Here is a 14,389-nt window from a genome sequence, read left to right as displayed (position 1 = left end):
CAAACTCTTCCATAAATATTTCCTATAGGATAATTCCTTAACTTGTAAAATAAGTACGAAAAGACTTCACTTTCATTAGAGTCCAGAGAAATAAAAAGGCCCTTTAAAAAGTTTTAAACCTTTAAAAACACTTTAAGAAAAAAAAATATCACTTGCAAATGAACATTTTCTAGTAAACCAAAAGGACCCAAAATATATACAGAATAAAACATTGCAAACTGTTCCTTTACCAGAAAATTAATTGTAGCTAGTTGCAAATAAAATTTAACATCTACAAAGTTTCTTTTTTCCCAAAATACACACATAGTATTAAAATAAAAAAGAAAGGTATGCTATGTCAAGTAATATTGGGTATAAATAAGTATCTGCAAGCAAATTGTTGAAGATATGGGTAAACATTAGAAATGATGTGATTGTCCCTTTTATAGGATCAAACAAGACACACACAAATGTTTCCAAAGGGGATATGTTCTTTCAAATGGTCAGAAGCATGATAAAACATGGCTGAGTATTATGCAGCAAACACTAGTCAGTATTTTTACCCTCTAGCTGCCCCCTTTGATTCCATGTTATGTACCATCAGACATACAAAACAACACTCATTCATAATAACATGTTAAAATGTACAAAATATGGTAATATTTGCATGAAATACTGTATAGCTGGCACAAATTTAATTATGATTTGCGAAATGCATAAAAACTGTGGTTGAATATAACTGAAAGACCAGCTAGGTCACATGCTTGCTTTTATGTAAACACTATGGCTTATGGTACCCAGACACATAAGACGGCAGCCCACATTCTGGTCGCTGACTAATGGGACAATTTGCTATTGTTCCCTTGATAGGTCAGTCTGTCTTTCTGTGTTTCCTTTCCCTACCTTTCCAATTTACATAAATCTAAAATGAATGCCTGCTGAACGCAATAGCCAGTTTAGTAAGCTCACCGACCCTTACATTCAACATATATCTATCCATTCATTTCTCTTCAAGGTCTTTAATTCTTGAGCAGAGTTGAATATTAAAAGTAAAACACCTTTTGAGCTAACAAGGCCAAGTGAATGAATCCAGGCAATGAATAAAATAAATTATGAGAAGGTCCACTAGATTTTAATGCACTTGGTGGGTATGTTTGGGAATATATCACTTGTATTAGATATAAGGTGTTCCCAGATCACCATAAAACATCATTGGTAGAGTTGGTGCACTATAGCTATACCTGGGTGACAACATAGACCCTGAGTGTGTTGGTTGCATTCATGATCTGCATATCAAGGATTCAGTTTTCATTGGAAAGTACCTTTAACCTGTTTGCTAGCTACTAAGGAATTGTACCTCTTGTTGGCAATCATATTATTTGTAACACTCAATCAATGTGCTGCAAATGAGATGGCTGCCAGAAAATCGGTAAATTGTTCAATAGCATGAGATGAAAATCAGTCATGTAGTGTAAGCCTAAAGGAAATCTTGCATTTCTCTAATCTGTGCTAGCCAAAAACACACTGACACTGTGCTATGCAGAGACATTAGCAGAGATGAAAAATATAGGTAAGCATAGTGAGAACCTTGTCTTTGTCACCATTGTGGTGTTCTGTGTGCAGGAGATGGACAACATTTTATGCTGATGGCCTTACTGAATAAACAATGCAAGAAGCAAAGTGCTGAGTGCAAAGGGCAGTTACCCATAGCTATCCATTAAAAATCACTTTTCTGAAGACAGAATATTACACGCTAGATTCTGATTTAGGGTTATAAACGTGGCAGTATTGCTTTATTCCTTGAATGGGGTTATTAAATATGTCAATGTAAGTGACTATTTTATGAAAAAATCATCAAAGTGGCATAGATAAAAGAAAAGTCAGCAATCAGGCTGTTGTTTTTATGCCATCACTATAACACTAAAATGTAGCTGTTAAGAAGCCACACAAAATATGTTCTGAAAGCTTGTCTCAAAAAGATAACAAGGATTCAGAAGAGTATAGACAGTGGGCATTGTGTAGTTTAATAAAGAGGTAAGCTTATTTTATTATGAATATGCCATTTTGCAAAGGTGAAGTTTAATTTGCTTACATGTTGCCTCCCCTGGTTCTGCCCCCACCATTAACACACTAATAACATTTTATAATGTAACTTTTCTGTTTTCAATACATACCTTATTTTAGAGCCAGTGATGTCATCATTGGGTCCTTGTAATTCTCTATGAAATGCATGCAAACCATGGCTGGTGGCAGGGGCCATCAGGGTGCTGTACAGTTGTAACTTCAACTAGATGATGCTGATTGTTTTTGCAGAAATGTACTGCATAGTTTTTTTTTTATTTTGCACTGACATGTAGTTTAAAGTTGTAATAAACCCAAAATTAACCATTCAATATATTGCAGCATACCAATCTTTAAATGCTGTGACTGCATTATTTTTAAGATATTTTCCCTCTATTTTCACCTGGTGATCTGGCCAGTAACACACCTCCTGTATTAGAGTGCCTACACTCTGGATGAAGGAATACAAAGATACCTCAGGACAGCTACATTGTCAGTCTGACATGTGCTAACTAAAAAATTGAATCCAAACTTTAGCAAACACTTTATAAGCAGTTACAGCAACAGTTTTGTTCCTTTGGGATAAAGGTTGCACATAAATAAATAAAAGCTAATTATTGCAAGCCCCCTGTCAGTGGTAAATGGTTTGGTTCAACCCTCCAACTGCTACATGTGCAGGACAGCTTGGCCTGTTGTAAAACAAAAATAAAGGAAAAAAAAGCCGAAAAAAGAAAAGAAACACTGTCACGACATCTAGGAATTTATAAACTGCAATATAATAAATGATTGCTTTTTGGTTTAAAACCACTTTAAGGATTACCATAACCTATCAGTAATAAAGCCACTTTTTCCAGCTTTACTTTGCTCTGTCAAACCTAAATTTGTATATCATACTATATCTCTCTTCCATCCCAAATGACAAGCTGTGAGGTATTTACAATAATATTTACTCAAAATAAATTAAAGACAGTCGTGTAGCCTATGTGATATAAAACTTGACCAGTTTCCACGTTTGAAACACAAAACGCGAAAATATGGGCGTTAGTGTTCAGTCAACATATCAGAGAGGTACAATGGGTAAAAGTACCCGAGAGAACCTGCCAAATGTCCTATGAAGCCTATGCTGTGTAGACCCCATGGAAAGGAGATGAAAAACACACTGAGATGACATTGGTAAAGGTTCCTAAACAAAAAAAAAGGAAAAAATACATTGCAGAGTTTTCTGTAGGTATGGCTATTTTAAAAGTTGTTTTTTTCAGTCTTTTAGCTACATTCTGCTGATTAGTTTCCAATAATTATCTACAATTTGCAGACTGAGAACACAGAAATCCAGTCTGGATGTAAAATACTGTGAATTTAAGTAACATAACTGTTATTTTTTAATCTAAACTGCAGTATTACTTGGTATCAGCCTAGTCATTTCAAAGTGTGAATGAGTGGAAGGGTTTATTACTGTATGATATGGATTGCTAGTTGGTGTCCACAAGCAACAGAAGTAGAATGTTTCTAGAAGCAGGCTGCAATTATTGCAATGCAATTGCAATCTGCCTGAAACTTTTCACAAAGCTGCAAATACTCAAAAAGCAGCTATATGTAAACAGCTATATACTTTTATAATTCAATACTGAATGTTGTGTTTCCCCAGGAATTCTTACAAATGATCAGATCACAAAAATAGAGAACATGCACCTAAATGAAACAACTTTCCCCAACTCTCTTCAATCTAAAGCACTTCCTTAGAGTTCTTCCTTAGCCCTGAATATGTTTGTATATTAGCAATTGGGATGATGATCCTTCAGTTGCAGTCTGAATTTTAGTTATAACTAAATCACTTTAATCAGTAATCTAAGACAGTATCTACCTGTGTATTCATTCTGTCCTAAAGTAAACTTCAGACAAAAATTCTCCTTCTCCAATAACTTCAGCTGCCAGTTCTGTAAACTCACATTAAACCTTCCCAGACCCACTGTTTATCTGTTCTGGTTCAGATAAAGCCGAGTTCCATTGCTACAATAACATTCTTCTACCAAACAAGAATAAAAGCATTTGTGGTGACCATAAGGGTCTGTGCCGACGGGATTTTGTTTGTGTCATAACTGCTTCTCTCCCTATACGAGTCAATGGGAATACAAAAGCAGCTTGAAGAAAGTTTATGTAGCTAAGAAGTGAGTGAACTCAGAAGTGTCTAAAACCGATTATAAATGCAAGCAGATTACACTTGAAAGCACACTTCATTTGTCCACTGACACAAGTGCAAAGTCCGTCAAAACAGGCTCTATTAATGGTAACCATCACTGATGCCTGCACTTACAGATGTCCCTCAATCCATGTGATCCAAAAAAAAATATTAAATATATATATATATATATATATATATATATATACAGTGGGGATCAAAAGTTTGGGCACCCCAGCTAAAAATTTGTATTAATGGGCATAAAGAAGCCAAAGAAAGATGGAAAAATCTCCAAAAGGCATCAAATTACAGATTAGACATTCTTATAATATGTCAACAAAAGTTAGATTTTATTTCCATCATTTACACTTTCAAAATAACAGAAAACAAAAAAATGGCGTCTGCAAAAGTTTGGGCACCCTGCAGAGTTAATATCTTGTACTGCCCCCTTTGGCAAGTATCACAGCTTGTAAACGTTTTTTGTAGCCAGCCAAGAGTCTTTCAATTCTTGTTTGAGGTATCTTTGCCCATTCTTCCTTACAAAAGTCTTCCAGTTCTTTGAGATTTCTGGGCTGTCTGTCACGCACTGCTCTTTTAAGGTCTATCCATAGATTTTCAATTATGTTGAGGTCAGGAGATTGTGAAGGCCATGGCAAAACCTTCAGTTTACGCCTCTTGATGTAATCCCCCGTGGATTTCGAGGTGTGTTTAGGATCATTATCCATTTGTAGAAGCCATCCTCTCTTTAACTTCAGCTTTTTCACAGATGGCATCAAGTTACCATCCAAAATTTGCTGAAATTTTATTGAATCCATTTTTCCTTCTACTCGTGAGATGTTCCCTGTGCCACTGGCTGCAACACAACCCCAAAGCATGATTGATCCAACCCCATGCTTAACAGTTGGACAGAGGTTCTTTTCATTAAATTCTGTGCCCCTTCTTCTCCAAACGTACCTTTGCTCATTCCGGCCAAAAAGTTCAATTTTAACCTCATCAGTCCACAGAACTTGTTTCCAAAATGCATCAGGCTTGTCTATATGTTCATTTGCAAAGTTCAAACGATGATTTTTGTGGTGAGGACGTAGAAGAGGTTTTCTTCTGATGACTCTTCCATGAAGACCATATTTGTACAAGTATCTCTTTATAGTGGAATAGTGTACCACAACTCCAGTGTCTGCCAGATCTTTCTGGAGGGATCGTGCAGTCAAACGTGGGTTTTGAATTGTTTTTCTCACAATCCTGCGAGCTGTTCTGTCTGATATTTTTCTTGGTCTTCCAGATCTTGCTTTAACTTCCACTGTTCCTGATGACTGCCATTTCTTAATTACATTCCGAACAGAGGATATTGACATCTGAAAACGCTCTGCTATCTTCTTATAGCCTTCTCCAGCTTTGTGAAAGTCAACTATTTTCAGTTTCAGTTTTCTAGACAACTGCTTAGAAGAACCCATGGTGCTGATTGTTGGGGCGAGGTCAGATGAGTCTGGGCATTTAAAACCTTTGAGATTGACATCACCTGGTCTTCCCAGACGATGATTGAGAACAATCCATGACACTGGCAGGTCTCAGCTTGGCAAAGGGGGCAGTGCATGCTATAAATTCTGCAGGGTGCCCAAACTTTTGCAGACGCCATTTTTTTGTTTTCTGTTATTTTGAAAGTGTAAATGATGGAAATAAAATCTAACTTTTGCTGACATATTATAAGAATGTCTAATCTGTAATTTGATGCCTTTTGGAGATTTTTCCATCTTTCCTTGGCTTCTTTATGCACATTAATACAAATTTTTAGCTGGGGTGCCCAAACTTTCGATCCCCACTGTATATATATAATACACTGTAACTGTATCACTCCACATTCTTTATAATGACATGTTGCTGTGGGTACATGCAAGGCCATATCTGCCATAAAACACTTGTGGTCCTCTTGAGAGAATCAAGAGGGGCAAAAACAAAACACATTTGCAATTGAGTCAGGGAAGGCAAATTGTGTAGATATAAGTCATATGGTTCTCTGCAGCTCAATTAAAAAAAGTGGAGCTTAGATTAACTGGAATCACTAATCGTGTGTGTACAGCATAGTATGGTCTCTAAATATAGCCTGACTCAAATGTAAATTTCTATATTTCCAAAATTCAGCAATTAACAATACTCAGATTCTATGCTTGTCTAAACCAATTTCCACAGTATGCAGTTAAAATAAGAATCACCATATGCAAATCATTCAGCATGTACTATTCCTTAAAGATGCCTCCTCAGATATTGAGAATGGTCATGATTTTATCTAATTTTGTATAAGTAGAATGCACCCAACCTAGACTATAAGTCTGGATAAACATGTACACTGCTCTTACATTTTTCATCTTCAATGAGAACTACCCTGACTGTAAGCTATCGAATGACAGGTAGCGGAAAAGATAACTAATTAGACCAGAACTGAGGCCTGGAAACTGGCAGTATATAAGTGGCATTCCAAATACTGCAGATCTGAGGCAGAACATGGGTTTTGTTACTTCAGCTTTTGTTGAGACGATGGGCAAAGCCACCTTAGCATAACAGTGTATAAGAATTGAGAAAATGTATCAGTTAAATAGAGGACTGGACTAATTAGCTTCTATGAACGTTTAGAAGATAAAATAATAAAAGTTCCAACACGCCACAACACACACATAAATCACACAAACAGACAAACAAATCTACAAAGTGGCTTACAAAATAACAATTATAAATAGTACTTGAGGCAAATCTCTAGCTCAGGGATTAGGGACAATTTCAATCCATGGACACCCCCATATTCACAGTTAAAGTTTTATGTGTGCTTGTGGCCTTTAGGAGAATACAATAAAACACAACATGTAACACTGTTTTCATCTGACATAATACTATCGGTGTTGTGTCTTGCTTCTACCTCAATTTTAGGCCATTTTGAACATAAACCCCTGTTGCTACTGTGGATACTTCCATTAGTTGATCCAATAGCAAAGAGGATAAATTACATGTAAACAAATGTCCCTTACCTTCCCAGAAGTTGAGGATAGTATTTTTTTTATTGGTAACTCAACGTTGCCATATGCATACAGATTTTTATTCTTTTTTTTTTCGAGGTGATGTGTGAGGATAAGCAACCACCACCATGTGCCTCTAAGTCCAAGGCTTATATAAATAATAGAGGTGACAGCTGTTTCTTGGTAATAACTGTTTGTGACATGATGAAGGAAGACTAATTATTTAGTTCCCATAGGGCACTGCAGATGTGTTATATGTGGTGATTGCCATCTCAGAGGCACATAGTGTGATTAGGTCACATTATACTTTGACAGCCATGACACTATCTGTAAAACACATCTGATGTAACAGTCCTTTTTATGGTAAACACATGTTGTAAGTAAACAGCAATGTTTTATGTATTTTTTTTTTTAACATTCAGCTTTTGATAATGGTTCACAACCCATGAAAAAGTGCAAAAATATGTTTCCTCCTCTTCTGTATAGGCATGGGCATAACGTGGGCATGTAGCAAAAGCCGACTCGTTCAAGGAATATTTGTCACCTCTTTTAAGTTATTCAGTAAGACAAATAGCAATGTGAAAATGTTTAGTAGCCCATAGCATCCAATCAGAATCCTTCTTAAATCTTACCTTAACTAAACTCTGCTTGGTTACTGAAAGTTACAGAATTTTCACATCATCACTGCCATTCAAACTGTTTTATGTCATAGTTTAAAATGCTAGAAAATAATAACCAGACTTTCATTTTGTTGAAAGTTAACGAAACAGGGAAATCTGGAGGCAAATGGCAACCACTTTCGTAAGCCCTAATGCTTTATAAATACAGTTTATACACATACACAGGAAGAATGTTACATTCTAAATCTCATATTATTAGTTTAAATGCAAGTCACTGTGTCTTTGTTCTTCTACGTCTTCAATCCTTGCGCCCGCCACCAAACTTGGTACAGTTTACTGGACACGACGACAATAATACCCCAGAACTTTGCACTTCTCGCACAAATGCTGGGGGTGCTCCTTACTTTGATCAGACACATCAAGACCGTCAGGTTTTTCCAAAGGTCGCTGCAAGAGGTAAAATGGGACACAAAAGATTAATTAGTGCATATGTAATCTAATGCCATGCTCGGTTATAGTTATGACTCAACAGCTGTTGGTGAATTTCAACCAGTCCTTAATGATGGTTAACAGGTGTTTTTTTTAATGCTTGAAGACTTTCAAACTCTCTCACAAAATATTTTTTTTTCTTTTAAGAATTTGTTGAAAAGTTTATACTCTGAAAATTGCTCTCATGAGAATTTTGGTGTGAAACCTGTACATCATATACTGACTTTTTTTTGTTTATATTTTTTATGGACTGTACATAAAAGACTTCAAGCAGCCTACAGAGGGTGAATTAAAAAATATAAAATATTGCAGATTACCAATTCCTAGATGTGGTGGCTGCGGCAGCTTTCTTTTTTTAGACTTATTTTCCTTTATTTTCACCTGTTGATCCAGCCAGTAAGTCTGGTAATTTTCAACTTCCTTTAAAACCTTCCCTCCGACTGTACACATATATGTGGCCTCAGATAAATTGGTCTTTATCTCTTGGGCTGCATATATACGTACCTGTGTTTGTGCTGGGAGTGCGCCCCGAGAGTCATGGGTCCTGTACTAATAATAAGGAATCAGAGGCCCAGTTCCCAATCACCTTATCAATGTAATAGCCTTTGACTGGTTATCACAGTGATCAGTCACTGTAAAGTCCACCTCTGTGTTTTTCACCTCTTGAATTGAGAAAGATATACTTGTATTTATTTACAAAAAAATTGGAGAGTGCAAAATCTGGCACAGCTGTGTCCAATAGATAATCAGCTTCTTCATTTAAGCTTTGACAAACAAAAACTGCAGAGCTGCAGTTTGCAGTGGGGTTGATTTACTCTTCAGTTTTAGTAAGTCAACCCCATTGCATCTTTTGCTCTTTCCTAGAGGAGAAAAGTGTAAACAAAGAAGTGTGGGTCAAAAAATAATAAAAATAAAGAAAAATAGCTAGATTAGGGTTGATCTAGGTCAGAGCCAGGGTTAGAGTTAGGGTCAACTATGGGTACAAACAACAAATAACAAACACATTTGTGGTATCATCAGGAACAGAAGAATGTATTTTGGGCAGCTCTTTGGCGGTAGGTTATGGTAACAGCAATAAATATACAGCTAAATTCTAAAAAAATATTTTTGTACTATTTTTTGTCAGTTTTCCTGTGATAATAAAAAAAATCAGGAGATATCTATTACCATTTACCACCAAATGAAAGCTCAATTTGTCCTGAAAAAAAGAAGATTTAAATCACCTGGATACAGGAAGTATTTGTGATAATATGTACAGGTTTACAGTACATGTCAAAGTTGCAAAACCATGGTCAGGCTTCAGATTTTTAAATTTGTTTTACCTTTCATCATGAAGGGGACAACAAACCAAGCTGTCCAAAGAAGTGACAGAGGGTTGAGACCATTTAAACAATTTAACACTAACAGGGGTGCTTACAATGGTTAACCTTTATTCATTTATGAAAAAATGTTATCCCCAAAATGAAGAAAAACTATTGCTGTAGATGCTTACAAAAGTGTTAGCTGGAGTTTGTTTTTCATTTGTTAGTCAAGTCCATCTAAATCTGCTAGTACATCTAGCACTATGCTCTCCCTAGATAGACAATGCTACTGTGCAAGGATGTCTCCAGTGCTCCTTCAGTAAAGTGGAGACACGCTAAGACAGGAAGTAACACACCTCCTATAGCAGAGCTCCTCCACTTTGGATGAATGAGCACAGAGACACCTTTGGACAGCAGATTTGTCAGTCTGGGAAGGGGGAGTGTTATATATACTAGCAGATTTGGGTACATTACCACATTGAAGCCAAACTCCAACTCACACTGCAGTTACACAAGCGGCTACAGCAATAGTTTTGTTCCTTTTTGGATACAGGTTTTACATGAATTAAAAAAAACCTGATCATTAAAAGCACCCCTGTCAGTGTTAAAATGGTTTGTCTCAATACTCCAACTGTTACATTTGCAGGAGAGATTGTTCTGCTGAAAAAAGCAGACTTACTGGCTCGATCAAAGGAAAACTAAAGCAGTCATCACATCTAAAAATGGATAAGCTGCTATATAATAAATGTTTGGTTTTGAGTTTAAAAGCACTTTAATGTTTACTGGGTTTTGGTTTTGAGTGAGCGGTGTGCAATCCATCAGGACCTAACATTTGTAGAAAAAAAGCAAGACCACCATATATACTTAATAGGATTAGAAATGCTAGCTGGTTATTTTTTTGATGAGACACATCAAGACTTTCAGGTTGTCAAAGCGACTTCCAATGATTATCCTTATGATGAACCAGAGTGTAGATTGCATTAGAACAATCCCATAAGAAGTAGAGAGTGTTGGGGCAACAAGATCCAAGCACTACTGCCTAAATAATCCTGTCTAAATTAAAGGTCCTTGGTGAAGTTGGAGGCTGGAGTGATACTACAACAAACACCATTGTCGTGCAACAAAAAAGTGACTGTTAAAAAACTGTATACAAAATAAATGTGTCATAAATTAAGCAGCTGAGCACTCCCAAATTAAAATCATTCCTAAGCAACTTCCTAGGTTTCTATAAAGTAATCAAGTTCCAGACTGTTGTCAGATAATATGATGTCCTGATTGAAAAAAAAGTGACAGGAATTAGGCTGGTACTATAGAAGGCTAAAGAACTAACTAATTCAGAGACCAGAAGTAGTCTGCTAATGGCACTGCTGTGGTCAGACACTGCACTTTATCTAGGAAAGGACAAAATAATGGTAAGTCTAATTATTATAATACACTTACCTTCTTTCCAAACACAATTCTTCTTTAATATTTTTTAGGTGGTATGCCTAATTTAAAGTAGAACTATAGGCAAAACCTTTTTTTTTCATTTCATTTTTTTTCATAGAGTAATAAGGGAGAGTTAACCCCTGTCAGTTTACTTTTTTTGCCATCTGTGTCCCATTGGGGAGATTTACTTTCACTTCTTGTACCATAGCCAATTCAGGAAGTGAGAGGAAATCCAAGCAAAGCAAGGAAATTCAATGGGGTCACCCGGATCTCCAGGACACCATTGGAAAATCTCCCCTCTATTACTTTTCTGGGGAAAACCCAAAATGTGGGGTTTCTTTTTCTTTCATTTTCAATAATAATGGTAAACAGGACAAATAGAGAGAGTGAATCTCCCAGTGGCAGGGACAGTGGCACAGACTGCAGTAAAAACTGACAGGTGTTCTAATACATCTCCAGTCTATCCAAAACCAAACATAAAGTTTTCCTTTAGTTATACTTTAAAACACATAATTAAGGTAATAACAACAGTAATGAAAAAAAAAGTATTAACAGCAAAGCTGCAACTGCAACTGCAAGTATACAGTAAAGTGACAATAAGTGGTTATTTTGGCACCATCAAATTCATTACCAATCTTACTACTGCAAAAGTGTGAAGAATGTTGATTGGAATATAAATTATATGAGGTCCTCATGGGGTTATAATTTTTGTAACTGCTTTTCATAGCTGGGTCGAACATGCAAAATCGACATTGCTCTACAGGATACTACTAAAATGCATGCAGTAATTCTGGAGGACATAAAGATAATATGCAACAGAATGTTCTGGAAATATTACTAATGATACCAGTGTAGAGGCAGGCGACTTATACAGCAGGCAGGTCATACTTAGCTATTTCATGCTGTAACAAATTAAAAACACGGTTTATTTAATAAAAAGATTTCCATGACATAACAAAGAACTCCTATTTCTTATTTTTTTCTTCTATTATTTTTCCTGTGACTACATGTTTTTGGCTTTTAAAGTATGCCATGACATACCAATGACATTTCTGGCAGTTCCAGAACCCAGATGTGAAAGGAATGGGTGTAGCAGACAAGTAACATATGAAGGGTGGCAGCTCCATGCATTAGGAGATTCACTGTAATTGTTTACTCTATTATATGGTTAGCTTACTTATTTCATTATTTCTGTCTGGTATTTCATATTTTCTAGTAAAATATATTTTGCAGTATGCTGGTAATACTGGAGATATCCATGAGTCACTGTGCCTATCAAACACACCTTCTGAAAACTAATTCTGTGGTATTAATACCTTTATCTAATCTAATATTAATCTGAAATTAAAAGTACTTTTGATACGTGGGACTAGTTTACAGCATACACCCAATATGTACACTTTTCACTGTCAAGTCAAAGCCATTGTTTCTAATTTTTAGGGACTCTTTAATGACTGGCATAGTACCACTGGATTGGCATAAGGTCAATGTGGTGCCAATATATAAAAAGGGGTCAAAATCTTTACCAAGGAATTATAGACCTGTTAGTTTAACTTCTATAGAAGATACTGGAGAGTTTAATAAAAGACCACATAAATGAGTTCTTGCTGGAAAAAAAATATTTTAATCAACAGATAGCATGGATTCATGAAAGACAGAAGTCAAACAAATCTGGTTTCTTTTTATGAGGGGGTGCGCAAAACCTTGGACAGAGGGGTGGCGTTAGACGTGGTATACTTGGATTTTGTAAAAGCGTTTGACACAGTTCCCCACACACAGTTAATGTGTAAGGTAAAGTCTACAGGCTTTGAAAAATCCGTTTGTAAATGGATGGAAAACTGACTAAAAGATTGTATTCAAAGAGTAGTGGTTAATGATTCATACTCTGAATGGTCTAGGGTTGTCAGTGGTGTACCCCAAGGTTCAGTGTTGGGACCCTTACTTTTTAATATATTTATAAACAATATAGGGTCTGGGATTAAAAATACCATTTCAATCTTTGCAGATAACACCAAGCTGTGCAGTGGAATAACGTCCTTACAGGATGTCTTCAATTTACAAGCTGACCTCAATGCACTGTTTAATTGGGCAACTATGTGGCAAATGAGGTTTAATGTTGATAAATGTAAGGTTTTGCACTTGAGGGTTAAGAATATGCATGTATCATACATACTAGGGGGAGTACAACTGGGAGAATCAATGGTGGAGAAGGATCTGGGAGTTCTGGTAGATCACAAGCTTAATGGCATGCAATGCCAAACTGCGGTTTCTAACGCGAGCAAAATCCTCTCTTGTATTAAAAGAGGTATAGACTCAAGAGAGAGATATCATATTACCCCTGTACAAATCATTAGTAAAACCTCATCTGGAATATGCAGTTCAGTTTTGGGCACCAATTCACAAAAAGAACATTGGGGAAATGGAGAAAGTACAGAGAAGGGCAACCAAACTGATATGAGGCATGGAGGAGCTCAGCTATGAGGAAAGATTAGAGGAACTAAATTTATTCTCTCTTGAGAAGAGGCGATTAAGGGGGGATATGATCAACATGTATAAATACATCAGTGGTTCATATAATGAACTCGGTGTAGAGATATTCACCCTGAGGTCATCACAGAAGACAAGGGGGCACTCTTTACCTTTGGCGAAAAAGAAATTTAATCTCGAAACATGGAAAGGTTTCTCTACAGGGAGAGCTGTGAAAATGTGGAATAGACTCCCTCAAGAGTTGGTTCTGGCCAGCTCCATAGATTCCTTTAAAAAAGGCCTGGATTCTTTCATGGATACACAGAACATTTATAGGTAAAGTTGATCAGGGAATATCCGATTGCCTCTTGGAGGATCAGGAAGGAATTTTCTTGCCTGCAGGAGCAAATTGGATCATGTTTGCTGGTTTTTTTGCCTTCCTCTGGATCAACTGTGGTTGTAGAATTATAACTTTTGTTTTTCTTTGATGGTTGAACTGGATGGACTTTTGTCTTTTTTTCAGCCAGACTAACTATGTAACTTTGTATGTACTATGATGAAGCTCATGGCTGGCAGTGGGTACCTTGAGGTGTGCTATATGCACTGTGAAGAAGCACATCACTAGCATTTGCATTGGGTATCTTAAGAGGTTCTAAATACAGATTGTTTTTATCTTAAGGTATATTATGCCTTAAGGTAAAAACCTTCTTAGTGCAGATTCTCCTGTCAGTCCCCCCCCCTCTTATAGTTACCTGAGCCTCATCTCGACCCAGCAATGTGCATTAGAGCCAGTTGTCTCTTGAGTCTCTCTCTCCTCACTGGCTCACACAGCAGTGGGAGCCATTGGCTCCAGCTATAGTCAATCAT

General features: G+C 36.6%; 1 protein-coding gene across 2 annotated transcripts in view; it reads right to left on the bottom strand.

Moving 5' to 3' along the window:
• Positions 1-5,977: 5,977 nt before the first annotated feature.
• Positions 5,978-14,389, bottom strand: part of ZCCHC24 (zinc finger CCHC-type containing 24) — a 175,545-nt gene continuing 167,133 nt past the window's right edge. For both annotated transcript variants that reach the window (XM_089682514.1, XM_089682515.1), the window contains exon 4: positions 5,978-8,285. In XM_089682514.1, the coding sequence (XP_089538640.1) occupies positions 8,172-8,285 (114 nt within the window). In that variant the 3' untranslated portion in view covers positions 5,978-8,171. The remainder of the gene's footprint in view (positions 8,286-14,389) is intronic.

The sequence above is a fragment of the Staurois parvus genome, unplaced genomic scaffold (assembly GCF_062004578.1).
Source record: "Staurois parvus isolate SC_StPar_1 unplaced genomic scaffold, SC_StPar_1.0 ptg000291l, whole genome shotgun sequence".
NCBI classification, from domain to species: domain Eukaryota; kingdom Metazoa; phylum Chordata; class Amphibia; order Anura; family Ranidae; genus Staurois; species Staurois parvus.
The sequence above is the reverse complement of the archived record's forward strand: the minus strand, read 5'-3'. Positions and strand labels throughout refer to the sequence as shown.